At 37.1% G+C, this 19,377-nt stretch overlaps 1 protein-coding gene across 1 annotated transcript; it reads left to right on the plus strand.

Moving 5' to 3' along the window:
• Positions 1–1,165: 1,165 nt before the first annotated feature.
• On the plus strand, positions 1,166–18,346 carry opn7c (opsin 7, group member c). The gene is made up of 7 exons (XM_067412648.1): positions 1,166–1,439; positions 6,560–6,647; positions 12,394–12,556; positions 13,368–13,495; positions 15,344–15,482; positions 15,567–15,762; positions 17,591–18,346. Exons 1-7 carry the CDS (start codon positions 1,407–1,409, stop codon positions 18,077–18,079), a joined length of 1,236 nt encoding a protein of 411 aa, XP_067268749.1. The 5' UTR covers positions 1,166–1,406; the 3' UTR covers positions 18,080–18,346.
• The last annotated feature ends 1,031 nt before the right edge of the window (positions 18,347–19,377 follow it).

Raw genomic sequence — 19,377 nt, forward strand, 5'->3', positions numbered from 1 at the left:
CTTTTAAAGAGAATAAGAGCTGAGATTCTGATTGATTTATTGCATACAGCCAAAACCTTGCGCCTGGACCGCCGACCATTTATTCCGTCGTCAAACTACCGAAAGTAGATTCGGACACACCAATAGCACCCGTGGCATTCGCTTCAGACCATGTGCTCAGATCATTAAAATAGGGCACTATAAATACAGAGACCAAAAGCAAGGCTGTAAATAAGGGACTGATTAACGAAATATAGAACAGGTGTGAACTAATAACAATAGAAAACAGACAGACAGGGCAAAAACTAAAACAGACAAATTAAACATAATCCTGACAACATGCATGTTTATGCATCCGTTCTAAAGCACCTCACTGTAGGTGGCTGTTTTCTTGCTGTAATCTCCATCGCATTTCAGATTCTATTAAAAATACATGGGATGCATTGAGACGGATTGCTTTGAAGCATGTCTTGGATGTTAGATCAAAAGAACACCCCCGGAACACTTTTTGGATTGTCTTGATGAACAATGTTTTTTTTGCCCCGGAAGCTAATCACATCATTGATGATTTTGTAAGCAGTGGGGTGTGTTTCTGTCTGGTGGTTAGTCAAAAAAATCTGTTATATTCACTCTAAAAAGAACCTCCTTTTTGAAATATTTTTCCACAATGTAAAATATTTCTCAAATGTATGATTCAAAGAACTGGCAAGAAAAGTGATAGAATCCAACATGACAGTTCTTGTTGTTCAGCAGCAGGTTGAGGCACAATCATTCTTGCAAGCCTTTGGCAAACAAATAAAAAAAAAATGTTATATCACAGATCAAGAGAACACAAAATAGGCACATTAATGGATGACTGGTTCAAAATGACATTATCATACACCACTTTTACAGTTTGCTACCTATAAGACGCAACCTCAGCATATGTGATAAAGAATTCTCTCAGTGTGGGGAAAATGTATCTGTTTCGGTGATGGAGAGAGAGAGAGGGAGAGAGAGAGAGAGAGAGAGAGAGAGAGAGAGAGAGAGAGAGAGAGAGAGAGAGAGAGAGAGAGAGAGAGAGAGGGGCTTGCCATAAAATGGGAGTGGAGAAGAGGGTCAAAAACAAGGGGACAGGGATATTAGACAAGAAGAACCGAGTGTGTGTGTGTGTGTGGGGGGGGGGGGGCATGAAGAGAAAAAAACAAAACAAAAGGACCAGTAGCAGAGAGTGTGTGCTTTCTAAGCGACATCAGACCTCAGTGCTGTGTCTTGCTCTCTGTCAAAGCGGACTGACTGCCATTCGCCTGCAGATCCTCCGGCGCAGAGCACCGGAACTCAAGCTCAAACTCTCCGAATTCGAGGATAGACATCTTTTATGTCTTCCAGTGTCTTTCTGTCATGAACTGTCCATCATTCTGTACTTTGATGGATTGTACCTGGACTCCATGTGGGTAGTCAAGCACACACTCTCCTGGAAGGTAAGTTCTGTCTAGTGTTGGGTTTTACATTACAAAGTAATCAGTTAGATGTAATTTAATGACTTTTCCCTTGGAAAAGTAAATTAAGGGATTACTCTTAATCTTTCTGCAATGTAATTAATGTTATCTGATGTAATTGCATGAAATACTGTATAGAACAATTCTATAAACCAATAGTGGATTAATCATCCAAATTTTACATCTAATGTTAAAATGTATGCTTTTAACCTTCCCCCTTTAAATACTTTGTCAGTTCAAGAATAATTTAAGCAATTTTATATTATGTGATAGAATTAAAAGAGCAGTTCCATGTCCATCCTTGTGTCGTTCAACTGGTTGAGATTGATATGGGATTTATAAAGTAATTAGTTATAAGTAATGCAATACATTTTAGAGAGTAATAATTAGTAAGTAATTGTTTTTTTTAATTTGATTAAATGTAAATATGTGGTTAAGTGAATAGATGGTCAGCTATCTAGTATACCCCCGTTGAAGTTAAAAAAAACTAAACATTATGTAATTTATAAATTATTTACAGTTGCTAAAACACTTCCTCGGAACCAAATTCTCAATATCCTAAACCAAATCTGTCGAATAAATCACTCTTTCTGTAAAACCTTAAACAAGTTAAAGCGTTAGTTCACCTAAAAATGAAAATTCTATCAATAATTACTGACCATAATGTCGTTTGACACCTGTAAGACCTCTGTTCATCTTTGGAACACAAATAAAGATATTTGTGTTGAAATCCGATAGCTCAGAAAGGCTTCATTGACATCAATGTCATCTTTTTTAGTGCCTTTTATGGGTCTTGAGAGAGGAAATGACATTGGTGTCAATAAAGGCCTTTCTGAGCTATCGGATTTCAACAAAAATATCTTCATTTGTGTTCCAAAGATGAACGGAGGTCTTACGGTTGTCAAAGAACATTAGGGTAAGTAATTATTGACAGAATTTACATTTTTGGGTGAATTAACCCTTTAGGCACCATTTGCAAATCTCATGCACTCTTCTCACTCACTAAAACACAAATCTGTGATGCACTTGTGTTGTAAAACGCTAAACACAGACAGGAAAACGTTAAACACAGTAAAAACACTAAAACACTCAAAATTGTTCACTTATTTCTAATGTTGTGATCAAAACTGCACCAAATAAGCCAGTTCGGTGTGCACGGGTAGCACAGGTGCACTGAATGTTGATACCAACAATAGATGGAAACAATCTGAAAAGAAGAGGAGGAGGAGTTTGTATAAGAGGTGGTGGACAGGAGGGAGAGGATGAGAAAGAGCAAGGTGTGGACAGTGTTGTCAAGACTGCAGCACACTAGGGGTTTTTCCCCCTTGCCTGGCGTGGCAAGTCCTCAGGCTAAGTACAAAGACATGCTGACAAGCTGATTCGTCCATATTGTACTTTCTAGCATCTATCCAGACTTCTATCTTTAAAATTACGTATAAATACCTACATATTAACAATGAGCCCAGGCTAGTATATTACTGTTTTTCTGAATTGCTAAACACTGTCCTTGAAACTATCTCCCACGTTCTTAAAACTTTAAACACAAAACCAAATCTTTAAACTACATTCAGAGAACATCTGACTCTTCTTTCAAAATCAAATAACTCAAAACCATTTTATCTGTGCGCAAACAGAAATGCTTTCAAATCATACACACAGCAACTCACTACAGATAAGTCATTAGACACTACATCAAAAACACAGCATCCGAATTTCCCAATTACGTAAATATGTTATAATGCATTAATTCCTTAATAACATATTATATTAACTAATAATTTAAATTAACGTGTTAATCACACGTTTAAACCACAAGCGGTCAAAGCCATGCATTTCAACTTCCAGTTGTCTGCTTTAATTTATCTTTAGCTAATGATTTATAAAGGTATCATTATGTTGTGACTTTACTTGTTGGGGCACATTACTATTAACTAATTGATTAAGTAATTTAAGTTGTGGTTATGGGTTTTGAATTAATTTTGAATTAGTTAATATGTGCCCAACAAGTAAAGTCATAACATAATGATACCTTTAAAATCATTAGCTAATGATTAATTAAAGTAGACAACTGGAAGTTGAAATGCATGACTTTGACCCATTGTGGTAATTAACAGATTAATTTACATTATTTGTTAAAATAATATGTTATTAAGGAATGAATACATTATGACACATTTAACTAATAACAATTTAATGATTACTTAATCTATTAATCATTAGTTGCTGATAAAGTTATTATTAATAAATGGGAGTTCACCATTCTGTGCATTAGTTAAGCATGAATTAATGCAAATTAGTGCACACGTATTGTAAAGTGTTACCAATTATCAATTTGATACAATGCACTTATTGTGTACATGTTTTTACATTGTACTTGCCTTTACAGTTTTTTTCAATTGCTTACACACTAAAATTAAAACTTTCCCACAATTAGCAAAACCTTACACCCAAGGAGCAAAACACCGGCCTAGATTTGCTGTAAACTGTAAGCACATTGTCAGCTTCACACTTTTTGCAAATCATTACACACAGTGATTTGCAAAACACTGTGAATTGGTTTAACACAGCCACCAGATGCGCGCACACACACACACACACACACACACACACACACACACACACACACACACACACACACACACACACACACACACACACACACACACACACACACACACACACACACACACACACACACACACACACACACACACAGGAGCTTAATTCTAGACACACAAATCAGGTTTAAGCACTATGAAATGTCAAAAGCTATGTCTTCAACAAAAATGGAAGGCAATGTCGCAGTAAGAGAAAAAGTTAGGATGAGAGGGGGAGCCTGTGGAGGAAGAGGGGAAAAGAGGGGAAGACAGGGGAAGGGGGGATGAGGGGGAAGAGAGGAGGGGGGGGGGGTAGGAAGAGGTAGACCTAGGTGTATTGCAACTTGTTATCAGATACTGGAGTAGGATGTGGCCAAACAAGACGGGGACCAAATTTATCAGATGCGATTTGGGCAATCTTACTGAGTACCCATGGGTTGACATTAAGAGAGGCTGGACAGAGACTTCAGCCCAACCTCAGATATAAAACAACAACCTTTGAAAATGCATGAATCTTATGATTTTACAGTGTGGATATAAATACATATTTTCATTAGTTTGCACAATTGGTGTTGTGTGGTATTGGTGAATTTATTTTTACACTTTGTAAATGCTAAAAGTGTTTTAAAAAATGTTAGATTGAGCACATGAGTGTTTAACTGATTCAAAAAGAACCAGACCATATGATGGTTGTGTTTTATGTTATGACAACAAAATAAGGTTTTTATAAGACATTTATAGTTTTAACAGGAGTGTGCTTAAGCAACTGAAAAAACTGTAAAATATTACGGGCATATAATTACATCTGTAATTTATTTCTGTAGTTACATTTATAATTAAAGTTGGCACTTCCCTTACACCTAACCCTACCCTTAAACTTACTAATACCCACAAAACATGTCCCTAACTTTACCTGTATCCCACCTCAATATCAGCAAAAGTGCTTTTCAATACAATATGAACACAACAAGTACATTGTACTTATTTTTGACATAAGTACATCGACGTTAAGGCCACATAAAGTGGGACCAAAAATTGTAATCACAATTTACAGTAAAGTAAAAAATTGTACACTATATACACTGTATTGCACTGGATATTACTGAATGTCTGTATATTCAGCACTTGCATACAGTAAAATATACAGTAGTCCAACTGCAAAAGCCAAAAAGGTTAAAAAAAAAAAATCTCTAAATGAAAAGCATGCTACAGTAAATTGAAAAGAGTTTTGGACCTGAAAAAATCAAAGTCAATGAGAGATTTATTTTGCCTCAGATCTGGCCTGAGGACTTTGTCCACAACAAAGGCAATGTCGTCTCTTGTCAGGCGAAGGGAAAAACCCTCTGGTGTGCTGGATCCAGCCTGGACAACACTGTTCACACCTTGCTCTTTTTCATCCTCATCCTCTTCCTCTTACACAGCACAGAGAGGAGAGAAGCATTAACACAATTGTCAAGAAAAGGTTGGTAATTGTAACTGTCTGGGTTTGAGTTAACAAATGACATGGCAGCAGGAGATGTTGTGAATTTTCAAAGAAATGCAATCTAGAAATGTGTTTAGGGGGTAAAAGCAGTCGGCAGGTTAATTCAAAAAGAGCTGTCTGCTTTAATCAAGGACCCTTGCCAGCGAGAGAGAGAGAAAATACTGTGAAAGTGATGAAATCCACTGAGCTTTTAGTCTAGAGGCTTTCAGTTCAAATGAATCTAAAATGGGCTTTTTAACAGAAACAGATCAGGGAGAAAATGAGGACGACAATATACATTTTGAAACATTTGCTACTACTATACCAGTCCTGATGTGGAAATCATAATTATCATCAATTATGTAATTAAATTATCCATAAAGGATTAACAAACTACAACCAAATAAAAGTTGTAGTACAAATTCAATGATCATGTTTCACACAGAGTGTGATGTTATAGACACCTGCTAAAACATAATAACCGAATGAAATAAAATTGTTTAAAGAACTTTTCTTTTTTGAAGTTTACCATTCTGTATTGTCTCACTGACCATGCCAATATGAATGAATACTGACCCGTCAAACAGAATCAGATGACTCACTTATTAATATTGGCAATTTTTCTGCTGCAATGAAAGTTCTAAATGCAGCCAACAGTTAATTGATTTTCACAGTGTGAGGTGTTGAACAGATCTGTCAGAGAATTAGAAAAGTGAGTGTCAAGAGTGAGAGAAAGGACGAAAGAGAAAAATGAATCGCAATCACCTCATTAGAATGAGCTGTCTTTTTTCACCTTGAACGAAGGTCAATATGAATTACAATATGAAACACCTCTGAGGAACTTTTAGCAAATTCTTTAAGTTCGTAAGTCAGACTTAAAGCTTAATTGGAAAAATGAAAACTTTTTACAAAAGACACGGACCTTCTTCTTTTTTGGTCCACGCAAGGGAAAGTCATGCAAGTTCACGATCTAAGAGAGATGCGTTTGAAGTTCTGTTTGGAACTGTATCTGACACACAGCTCTCTCTCTTTCTTCTCCACAGATGGGCAATGTGTCAAAAACAGTCCTGTTCGTGTCCACAATCTCCAGACAGCACGACGTCCTCATGGGATCACTTTATTCAGTGTTCTGTGAGTTCACAACCGCCGTAACGTTCTGGAATCCTCTATCTTCACATCAGAGCAGGACAACACATAACACCTCAGTGACTTTGCATATTTATTTCTTATGAATAATTTAAATGGTTCAACTGTCATTAACCTCCTGTCACTTTACCCTGCCTGAGTCCACCTTGGCCAAATAAATATATATTAAAATAATTTCCTGAGATGGCCACATAGGGCATATAATTAGTTTGGGGAAATGATTGGGGTGACTCACACTTGATTGTCTTTATATATCATTAATTGATGAAGCAATGAAACAGAAAATAAAACTGAGACTAATGCAGCTATCTGGCTACATTTATAGGAGTGTTATTATGGCGTTCTGCAATGAAATATATCTGTAAGCCTATTATGATCACTAAACCTTACATTCTTGTAAACTGTGCTATAGTTTTGTGTCTCTTGTAGCATGATACATACTCAATTTAGTATTAATATTTAAAATCATATTACTGGTATTATCTTTAATACTTTTCAATTCATATTTTATGTCTATGTATCTATTATTTTTGTAGCCATAATAATGTACAGTCATAATCGCAAAATAAACCCATTATTTAGAATCATCATGCATTTTGCAATAAAGCGGTTGTGCGTGAAAAAAAACAAAAATTACTGAATCATTGAATGACAGCGAATTGTGAGTAATGATTGGAGCAGGTGTTGATTTCGAACCAAAATTAATATTCTGTCATCATTTACTCACCCTCAAGTTGTTCCAAACCTGAATTAATTTCTGTGTTGTGCTGTACACAAAGGAAAATATTTGGAATAATGTTTGTATAGCCAAGCAGATCTCAGTCCCCATTGACTACCATAGTAGGAGGGAAAATACTATGGTAGTCAAGGAGGGCTGAGATACTTGGTTGCAAACATGGTTACAGGTTTGGAACAACTTGTGGGTGAGTAAATGATGACATAATTTTCATTTTGATGAAGTAAACACTCAAATATTACACTTTGGAATGTAGATACTCTGATAAAGTACAGATTCTTGACAAATCTGTTTAAAAAAAGAAGTCAGGAAGAACTTTGTGGCCCGGTTTCACGAACAAGGCTTAGATTAAGCCAGGATTATGTCTTAGTTCGATTAGGACATTTAAGTAGCTTTTAAACGCATGCCTTAGTAAAAACAAGTGAAAACAGAAACAAAACAAAAAACATTACTGGTGCATCTCAACCCGTTCTCACTCCCAAGGCGTCAAAATCCGAAGCATAGTCAAGTGCCTTCCGCGTCACAATTAAGACGCTAAAGGTGCCCCTGGGCATCATTTTGCGACGCGCTGGGTGCTCCATTCATTACAATGATAAACCTTTGGCGTCATAAACAGACGCATTTAATTATTTGCGTTTATAAAAGCAGACATGATTTTATTAATATTTAAAGGCTACTTTTATATTTTGGAGCAACTAACTCCACTCCTACCCTAAACCTACCCATATCTAAACAATATAAAACACATAACAGGCAAATAAATGTACAGACACAGGTATTTATTGCAAAAACTGACCAAAGCAGTATAAAAGTATTAACTCATGTTGCATTCCAAGTCTTCTGAAGTCATACGATATCTTCATGTGAAGAACAGAGTCGATCTTGATGTTTTAATCGCTGAAATGATGATCCCGCTGCCCCGTGAACGAACTCATTCATTTCTCATTCAAATAATTCAAAAGACTCCTGAGCATGACGCAATTGGTCACAAGACATACGAGAGCCAATGCAATTTCACTATGAAATCTCACGTAACCGGCGCCAATATTTGAAATTTGATTGTGTTTGTTGATGATCTTCTGCGGATGGAGATGCTGATCGCTTTTGGGGATTTTCTTCATACAAATCAATCGTTTGGCCTCGGAAAACTTGGATTATTTAACTTTTTTGAATAACTTGTGTATGCAGTCGTATATGTCAGGCTATATCCTGTGTTTTATATCATGTTCAGACAAATGGGTAGGTTTAGGGATGGGATGGGGTTGGGTTACATGTTAAGCATGTCTAAATAGCGTAAATAAAATAAATGTAAATAAAATTATGCTTGCTGATTAAATTGAAAAACACACTCCAACATGTCATAATGGCAAAATTATAAACTAATACAATTTCACCATGACGATAACATTACTAATACCCAGCGCGTCTGTGTATGACGCCAAAGGTTTCTCACTGAAATGAATGGAACACCCAGCGCGTCGAAACATGACGCCTTGGGGCACCTTTAGCGTCTTTATTGTGACGCGGAAGGCACTTGACCATGCTTCGGTTTTTGACGCCTTGGGAGTGAGAATGGGTTGTGCATCTTGAGACAAAACAATGGCATGGACATATTTTAAGATATGTCCGTGCAAGTTGGTTTCAGTTCAGACAGGTCAAACATGCATTTTTGTCTGGGACTAGGACTAGGTTTACAGTTTTTTTCATTTGCTTAAGCACAATTTTGAAAACAGGGCCTGGTTTGTCTATGCTACACACTTGTCTACACTTGTCTACACTACACACAATTAACACAAACCTACACCCAAGTAGCACAACACTTCAGATCATTTGCAAAATGGAACACCTTTGTCAAAACTATACACAACTTTATGAAAACAATATTTTGTTACCATACTAAACATACACATTTCATTTGACTTCAGTCTTTTTGAAACAGTTACATAGGCTAACAGTTACACACTGCTGCTCTCAATCTTAAACACTTAACAAAAAAAATCTACTTTTCTAATGATACAATCTGGGTTAGATTTTTTTCAGAGATATTGTTAGAGTAAAGTATGACCAAACAGTACACACAAGACCAGTACTGCATACTGATGAAACTCTCCACATTGTAAAATCATTCGATTCAGTCATGCTTTTTCAAAGGCTGTTGTTTTATATCTGCTGCTGAGGTTGGGCTGAAGTCTCTGTCCACCCTCTCTTAATGTCAACCCATGGATTCAGTACCCATGAGTACCAAGGTTGCCTGAATCGCATCTGATAAATTTGGTCCCCGTCTTCTTTGGCCACATCCTACTCCAGGTCTACATCTTTCTACCACTCTACCCCGCTCTTCCCCTCTCTACCCCCTTTCCCTCTCATCCCCCCTTCCCCTCTTATCCCCCCACCCTCTTTCTTCCCCTCTTTTCCCCTCTTCCTTCACGTGCTCCCCCTCTCATCCTCACTTGAGCTCTTACTGCGACATTGCCTTCCATTTTTGTTGAAGACACGGTGACCTTTCCTTTGGCCTTTTCATAGTGCTTAAACTTGATTGGTGTGTAAATAAGCACCAGTGTGTGTGCGTGTACACCTGGTGGCTTTGTTTAACCAGTTGGTTCATTGGGTGTGTTCATTTGAAAGCCTTTGCATTGAAGTTGCAAGGAAATGACATCATGATAAATTTCTGTGTCAAACGCATGCAAGTGTGTTTACTGTTTTGCAAATCACTGTGAGTAAAGTTTTGCAAAAATTGTGAATCTAACAATGTGCTTACAGATCAAATTTAGGCCGGTGTTTGGCTCCTTGAGTGTAAGGTTTTGCTAATTGTTGGAAAGTTTTAATTTGAGTGTGTAAGCAATTGAAAAAAAAATGTAACCCTGCATCCCAATTCGCATACTATCCATAGCCTACTAAATAGTATTCGAAAATAAAATTAGTATGTCCCAAATCGTAGTATGCTTAAAAGAGTATTCCAAAGATACCCGGATGGTTTACTATTTCCAGTCAGAATTTGACGTGCGGATCGACGCACACTCTTAACCAAGGGGGTAATCTAGCTCTCGGAAAGCGTTCCACCCATAGGGGCGGCCATTGCTAACCAAGCCATCACCTGCTGTTAGCATCCCATTGACTCCCATTCATTTTTGAGTCACTTTGACAGTGAATAACTTTACATCTGAGACGTTTAAAGACTCCATTTATTTCTAAAGAAACACGACAATGCATAAAAGGCTCCATTACCTTGTATCTTACACTATCGCCCCGCAGAAGCTGTTTTTGTAGAAATAGGCTAACGATTGCGTCATAACCAACGATTGCCTCTGTCGCACAGTTGAGAAATTACCGTATAGACAGGAGGAGACGCTCAGAAACAATCTTTTACTGTCTATGAGACAGTCGGGGGGACGTGGAGACATAAAGTCTGATAAAGTCAGGGGAGAAGAATGGGAAGAAGCCGATAGTGAGCCAAAAGCAACGGGAGTAAATATTTAAACAACGTGATTCAGATTTCACTTTCCACAACTACTAGAAGACCTACAGCTGTCAGACAGGTTGCTCACGTCACATCTATGTCGTCAAGCTCAGTCTGAGCCTACGCAGTTCGCTCAGCCATCAGGAAGTGAGTGCCTCTGATTGGCCTCATTTTTCCGCCGTTGAAGTCAATGGGATAGCTCTGTCCATTTCTTTTACTGTCTATGCTCTTAACGCCTGATATTCCCCACAACCCATTGCGAGTTGGACGAGGATTTGATTAGAACTACAAATGCGGATAAAAAATATAAAAAAACTACAAACATGACGAATGTGTGAGTCAGACGGTCACATTTACATTACATGTACATTTATGCATTTAGCAGACGCTTTTATCCAACTTACAACTCAGGAGTACAGGAAGCGATCCGTCAAGAAGAGGCAAAGAAAACGCAAAACGTGCCCTAAATACCAAGATTTGTATACTACTCAGAGTAGCAAAAACAAGAAAAGGGAAGAAGAAAAGAGAAATAGAGAAGAAATAGGTTTTTTTTTGTGAAAAGATTAAGTGCTCGGAAGAGATGAGTTTTTACCTGTCTTTTGAATGAAAGACAGTTAAGTTAAATGGTTTAGATAAAGGTTTGAGTGATCAATTATCAATATTTAACCTGACGAAAATATATTTATTCAGTGCTATCCACATTATATTTCACCTTCAGCAGAATTGTGAACTTTTGTAATGACACGTTTGGCCATCAACTTTTAAATGCATCATTATATGTAAACTGCAAACACACGAGGAGAGTCTCTGCATTAAAGACCCACACATGGCAAATCACGTGCGGCTACATTTCTCTCCGATACGGTCAGAAATGAAACTGAATGTGGAGGATTTGAACTGTGGCGAATCTGACGATGATTGACAGGGCAGTTAAACGGTGATGATGGGATGCACGTAACTTTTTTTTTTTTTTTTTTTTTTTTGGGATGCACGTAACTAAGCGACAGAGTCCGTTAAAGATGACGAAGTAGTATGTCCTGAAACTTGCACACTTTTCTGCTACACACTCAAAAGTATGTACTTTTTCTTCACAAAAAGAGTACATACTTTTAGGATGCAGTATAAGTAGGCGAATTGGGCACAGCACAAGTCTTGTCTGTGAAACCGGCCATGGAATGGATGCGAAGCATGTGAATGCAAGCGATAGTTCTGGTCTGCTTGGTATTAAAGAAGAGACAAATATACCCCCGATGTGGCAGATAAGATTATTAAAGCTATCTCATGGGTAGATTAACTTAAGTCTATATTTAAAAAAACAAGGACATCATTGTTATTCTAGACTGACCTGCATGAGACAGGCCTACTAGGGTTTGCTTATCATTTCTAAGTTCTAGGATCAAACGTTGTCTTTATGTGACAGGTTTGTCAGCAATGGGATGGAGATGTCACACTGTCAGGGGCACATTTTCAATACAGCTCTACAAATTGTGTAGCTACTTTGATGTGAGCAGATTGATAGATCTCTCTTTCTCATCCAGGTGTGTTGTCGCTACTGGGAAATGGCATGCTGTTGTTTGTAGCCTACCGTAAGAGGTCATCTCTGAAGCCAGCAGAGTTTTTCGTGGTGAACTTATCTGTGAGTGATCTAGGGATGACCTTGTCTCTGTTTCCTCTGGCCATTCCATCTGCTCTAGCGCACAGGTGAGATCCTGTTTCACACTTTTCAAACAAAACTAACAAAAAAAAAAAAAAAAAAAATCACAATAATGCAAATTATGTTTTAAAATGTGCAATATTGTGTTAATAAAATTTTTATGGGACATTATGGAATGTGTAATGTGCCATACGCCTGGAATGTGCCACTTCCGGTACTTAGAACGAGTTTATATATATTATTATAATATATAAATTATTATAACAACAATAACATTGTTATTATATATGTATTTTAAGTAATTTTAAAGGCTATAGCTTGTTTAGGTCTATTTTTATTACCACAAAAAAATATTACTCAACGAATTGTTAAAATAATTGACTGATTACTCGATTAAAAAAATAATCGTTAGTGACAGCCTTACTTTGAACCCATCCATCTTTTCAAAGTATAGTTAAATGCTGCTATTCCACACTTTTATGTGTTTTGTGTGTTGTGTTTTATAATTGGGTGTTTTCAAGTTGAATTAGGCCTAGTTCAATTTAAGTTGTATTTCATGTTATTTTTTGTGTTTTGGTGCCAGATAAAGGGTACAAATATAGTATTAGAACCTTAATTGTTAGTTAATATCGTTAGTTCGTCTTTGTTAGTAGCTTGGAGTAGCCTATAGCTTGCTACTTTCATGATCTTGTAGCTTGGCTACAGTTTTCAAAGTTTCAATGCTTTCTCATTTCTCATTTATTTTTTTTGCAAATGCCTAAAACAGCTTGAAACAGCATGGTTCTAAAGTAATAGAAGATAAAAGGTATTTCAGAGTTCAGCAAAAACAGTAAAATGATCTTTCTCTTTTCTCTGTAGGTGGTTGTTTGGGGAGGTAACTTGTCTGTGCTATGCTGTGTGCGGGGTTTTATTTGGCTTGTGCAGCCTAACAAACCTGACTGCTTTGTCATCAGTATGCTGCCTTAAAGTCTGCTGCCCGAATTATGGTATAATCTTTTGTTTCTTTAACCAGATTAATGAATTAATTTAAAATCAATTGAAATGTAGTCAATAATTTTATCCCTTAAAACTCATCTTTATTCACCAAAATGACATATTTCTCCAGTGAAAAAAATGCTTCATACATTAAAATAGCTTGAATGTAACTTTACACCCTTGCTTCAACTAGGATACACAGAACCATGAATATGCAAATTGAGCCCTGCCTCCACTCGCTCATACCAGCTCGGAGATCCACTCAGTCAACTTTACTGTAAAGCTGCACAATTCTATCACTCTTTACAAAGTCGGACACATTACGGCAATAAATATGATTTGCCATTTGCTTGACTACGTTTATCAAACAGCTAATAAATGTGTTGCTAATGTTACACAAACCATGTTCCCGTTAACCATCTCAGTGTTTTAAGGAGAAAATACTCAGCAATGGTGTTGACTTTTCACGTGGTTTGTCTTAAAGCCCAGCAAGCAATTTTGCGTTTTAAAGACATTTGATAGCCGTCCAAACACAGCCCTGACATCTAAAACAAGGCAACATTTGAGCTGTGAAAAGATAATAGATACCTAACCATAGCCCTAGAATAGACTAGTTATCTTGAACATGTCAAAGAAATTTTCATCACTGCTGACTTTGCTTTGATTGAATATCATACATGGAAACTACATGTAACCAAATTCAAGGTTATTTTGGCTAGAAGTGGGTTACTCATAGCAAGACTATATTGAGTCTATAGTTAACCGACCCGGTGAAAAATGGCTATTACTCGCTGGGAGCATATTAAAAACACCACATAGACATATAAACAACATAAAAAAAACTTGATTTCCACCACAGGGGGACTTTAGGTTTACTAAAGCAATATTTTAAATAGTAATATTTTAAAAGTGTTCACAGATGTGTCACTAAATGGAATTCTAAAGACAAAAAAAATGATGGTTCCTGCTATTTTTTCTAGATCTTGAATTACTAGACCTCGTCAGGGTACAGAAAATACACATTTTTACACTAGATTAGCATATATATCACAATTAACATCCAAAATGGTATTGTCCTCCTAAAATGTGAAGTCCCTGAAATATCCAACTTAAACCAGCGTGAATTCCATGTTGGTTAAGGCTGGTTTATGCTGGTTAGAGCTGGTATTGCTGGTGGACTAGCTAATTCATGCTGTTCTAAAGCTGGTGTGGCAGGTCCACCAGCACTCCTGCTTCCCATGCTGGGGACCAGCCTCCCATCCTGGTCCCAGCATGCAAAACAGATATTATACTGATGACCAAACAATGCTGGATCTATTTTTCTTTTTCCTTTTTTTTTTCTTTTTCAGCAGTGGTGTTTTTGGAATCAAGTCTAATATCACACAACAGAATCAGGTCTGAGTGTTTTAGACTGTTAGCGCCACGTTTTTTTCCTGAAGATTCTGAAAACTGTCATAGTCAGTTCACTGTGAAATAAAAATGCCCTCTGGCTTAAATGTGCAGAAATGAGAGTTTATAACATGGAAAGAAACAGAAATGAAGAAAGATGAAAAAGAAGATAAGAGAGGACACTTGGAACAAAACAGAACATGTAGGGAAAATGAGACAAAACTGGAGAGACAGGGTGATGAAACAAATGAACCAATTAAAGAAAGAAGAGCAGTTAATGAGCACACATTTAGGGGTTGCTGGAGATTGAAACACAGTAGTTTTTTCATTTCCCTGTGGGATATGAAATCAAAATAATTCCTATGGTTCAGATCTGTGTCTGGAGAGTCATACAGCCTGACCAATTAATCACCTTAACCAGTTTTTGTTGTTGTGAAAATATATATACATGCTGTCCTCATCTTACCCAGGTAACAAGTTCTCATCCAATCATGCTTGTATGATGGTTATTGGGGTATGGTGCTATGCGTCTGTGTTTGCCATTGGACCTTTGGCCCACTGGGGAAGTTTTGGACCAGAACCATACGGAACCGCCTGCTGCATAAACTGGTATAAGAACAAATATTTTAGCATTAATATGTGAAACTAACGAAACTGATTCTATGATGCCTTTTCCATGTTGTATGTTTCAAGGTACACTCCATCCCATGATGCCCTCGCCATGTCCTACATCATCAGTCTTTTTGTCTTTTGTTACGTTGTCCCCTGTACCATCATCATCCTATCTTACACCTTCATCCTGCTCACAGTGAGGGGGTCTCGTCTGGCTGTTCAACAGCATGTCTCGCCACAAACCAAAGTGACCAACGCACACACTCTTATTGTCAAGGTAAAGAGGGTTAATGGGATTTGATGGGCTTGTTTGTTGTCAGTGTTTATTGTTAGTGCTTACAGTGACCTTCATATAACAAAAAAAAAACAACAACCCCTGGTACATAAAGTGCACAGAAAGGTGTGTGGTGTCCACATTATTTCACTGTGTAAATATACCGGATTTTATTGCCCTGTGGAGCAGACAGTAGGAACGTGATACTATTGCTGAGTATGTACTTAATGTCCCTCAAAAAGTAACGCTGATTAGCCATCCTCTGTCCTCTGGCTGTATCTTTGGCTGTCCCAGCCTTATTTTTCAAAAATGTGTCATGAAGCCCTGGTATACTCTACTTGCATGTAACTTTGCTGCTGGCAGTGAAGGCTGCACTGTTGACTATGTTGGTGCTGAATGTTATATATTGAGGGAAACATATGTCCCCTCAAATCACATGTGTGTACATTGCCTACAGTTGCCTATATTTGGCCATTGTCACACATATTTGGCCATTTGGCCATTGTCATAAACAGACACACGTATTATAAGTAGAATGATGAATAACAAAGTTTATCTGTTTATATTGCATAGTACTCAACTGTTAAAAAGTATTATATATATGACAGTAAAAAAAGAATAAAAAAAGAAAAAAAAGAAAAATATTATTACAGTTTAAAATAGTTGTTTTAATATATTTTAAAATGTCAGCATCATTAGTTCAGTCTTCGGTGTCACATGATCTTTCAGAAATCTTTGTAATATGCTGATTTGCTATGCTCAAGTAACATTTATGATTATTATTATTATCAATGTTGAATGTTATTATTATGAATATTATTATTATTAATGTTCCTTAGAGGGTTAGTTCACCCAAAAATTACATTTTTGTCATTAATGACTCACCATAATGTCGTTCCACACCCGTAAGACCTCTGTTCATCTTCGGAACACAGTTTAAGATATTTTATATTTATATATTCATGATTCGGATCGCGTGTCAAACTGCCAAACGGCTGAAATCATGTGACATTGGTGATCCGAATCATGAATCAATACACTGATTCATAACCATTTGAATCTTTATTTGAGGTTTGAACACAAACACGGAAAAGAAGACAATGCCGGATAAAGTCATGGTTTTTGTTATTTTTTGACCAAAATTTATTTTCGATGCTTCAAGAGATTCTAATTAACTAACTGATGTCACATATGGACTACTTTGATTATGTTTTTATTCCCTTTCTGGACATGGACAGTATAGTGTGCATACACCCGATACGCTCTCGGACTAAATATAAAATATCTTAAACTGTGTTCTGAAGATGAACGGAGGTCTTACGGGTCTGGAACGACATTAGGGTGAGTCATTAATGACATAAATTTACATTTTTGGGTGAACTAACCCTTCAAGATTTTTGAGGAACCCATGATACATTTATTTTCTTTGATGAATAAAAGTTCAAAAGAACAGAATTTATTTGAAATATAAACCAGTTTTGTGGCATTCTAGATTCTAGAAGAAAAAAGTATTTTGTCACTTTTGATTAATGTGTACATTCTTCAATGTGTACATTCTTCCTGGAGTAGTGTTTGTGTAAGAGAGAGAATATGGGTTACAGAGGTCAATATATATATATATATATATATATATATATATATAGAGAGAGAGAGAGAGAGAGAGAGAGAGAGAGAGAGAGAGATAGATAGATAGATAGATAGATAGATAGATAGATAGATAGATAGATAGATAGATAGATAGATAGATAGATAGATAGATAGATAGATAGATAGATAGATAGATAGATAGATAGAAACATTCTATTTAATTGCATGTCTACTGTCTTTCTAGCTATCAGTGGCTGTATGTATTGGCTTCCTTATGGCTTGGAGCCCATATGCTGTTGTTGCCATGTGGGCTGCGTTCAGCGCCAATGAGCAGGTCCCACCCACCGCCTTTGCGCTGGCAGCTATCCTGGCCAAATCTTCCACCATTTACAACCCTATGGTTTATCTTCTCTTCAAACCCAACTTTCGCAAAATCCTGAGTCAGGATACTCAAACCATCCGCACCAGGATTTGTTTAAGCCATAGTAAGGCAAGTCCTATAAAGGCCCAGCAACTGCAGAGCTCTCAACAATGCAACAAGGATGCCACTGTCTCTACACCCTTTTCCAGCGGCCTGGTAGAGAGTTATGGGGCATGTCATGTCTATGCAGAAGCTGAGCCACGTTTTCAGCAAACCAGCCCTCAGAGAACTGTACGGATTCTGGATGGCATCATCCAGAGTGAAATACCTGTGAGACATCTGACTAACAGAATGCAAAACAACCTCCTGTAAGAGAAACTCAAGAAAGAAGATAAATGCATGAAATGTAAGGAAGAAATGTAAGGATTTGTAACGTGTCCTTAGATGCCCAAACACAAGGAGAAGGGAAACAGAGGGGAAGGAAAATAAAACCCAGACAGCAACATCGTGTCTGTCCAGATGTGGGCCTGATCTGATCTGACGACTGTGGATTCTCATTGGTCCTCAGAACTTCAAACAGATTTTACCAACGGAAACCAAACATATTTAAGCTGTAAAATGCATGTTTCCCTAATGCAAGGTGTGGAAGTTCACACAGAATATGCATTTTTTTGTTGTTGATATGATTTGATATGAAAAATTATATGTGATTCATCATTGTGAGTAAAGTTAAATAAATGATGTGAAGTAAGTCTAGAGTGTTATCGATTTTAAAAACAATTCAAGTGGCCCTCACCAACTGTGTTTTACATAGTTTGGGTTTCAGTTTCATACAGCAGTAAGGTTCCTCAAACTCGGTCCTGGAGGGCCACTGTCTTGCAGAGTTTAGGTCCAACCATGATCAAACCTCCGGAAGCTAATCAAGCCCTGCGTCCCAATTCGCAACTATCCATACTTAATAGTATTTGAAAATAGAATTATGTCCCAAATCATAGTATGCTGAAAAGAGTATTCCAAAAATACATGGATGGTTTACTGTTTCCGGTCAGAATTCGAAGTGCGGATCGATGCACACTCCTGATATTGCCCACAACCCATTGCGACTTGGACGAGGATTCGATTAGAACTACTAATGCAGATAAAAAGTGTTAAAAAACTACAAACATGACGGATGTGCAAGTCAGACGGTTAAGTTGAATGGTTTAGGTTTGAGTGATCAATTATCAATATTTAACCTGACGAAAATATATTTATTCAGTGCTATCCAGTGCTTTAAATGGCCCAAAAGAAGTGCCGGTACTCTATTATTATTATTTAATTTTTTTTGCTGACTCCTCTCTTCCACAACAGGTAACAAGAGCTATATTGAAGGGGTTTTATACGTAGGTTTGCCAACTTCTGGAAAAGAAAACAAGGGACAATCGTGGTTCTTTAATGCTACACAGTGTAACTTTTTTAGTTTTCTTAGCTAAAATCCCTTAGTTTTTTCAAAAATATATGTGGTCATTAATGTATATTTACTTCTTTCAAGTAATAATGTATTCTCGTAATTTTATAATATACCATTGAAAATACATACGCGTGAGGGTTCGGATGGCGGTCGCCATGTTGCTCCCCCCTCTTGAAAGTACATTTGCCAAAGAGGGACATACCCGTAAATTCAAGCTTCG

Source organism: Pseudorasbora parva, chromosome 13 (genome assembly GCF_024679245.1).
Source record: "Pseudorasbora parva isolate DD20220531a chromosome 13, ASM2467924v1, whole genome shotgun sequence".
Classification (NCBI taxonomy): Eukaryota; Metazoa; Chordata; class Actinopteri; order Cypriniformes; family Gobionidae; genus Pseudorasbora; species Pseudorasbora parva.

What these genes read in the sequence shown, in the direction of transcription:
- opn7c (XM_067412648.1), top strand. Translation starts at nt 1,407, where the DNA reads ATGTGGGTAGTCAAGCACACACTCTCCTGGAAG. An exon ending in AGCACACACTCTCCTGGAAG is followed by an intron (nt 1,440 to 6,559) that starts GTAAGTTCTGTC and finishes TCTTCTCCACAG; the next exon opens with ATGGGCAATGTGTCAAAAAC. An exon ending in ACCGCCTGCTGCATAAACTG is followed by an intron (nt 15,483 to 15,566) that starts GTATAAGAACAA and finishes GTATGTTTCAAG; the next exon opens with GTACACTCCATCCCATGATG.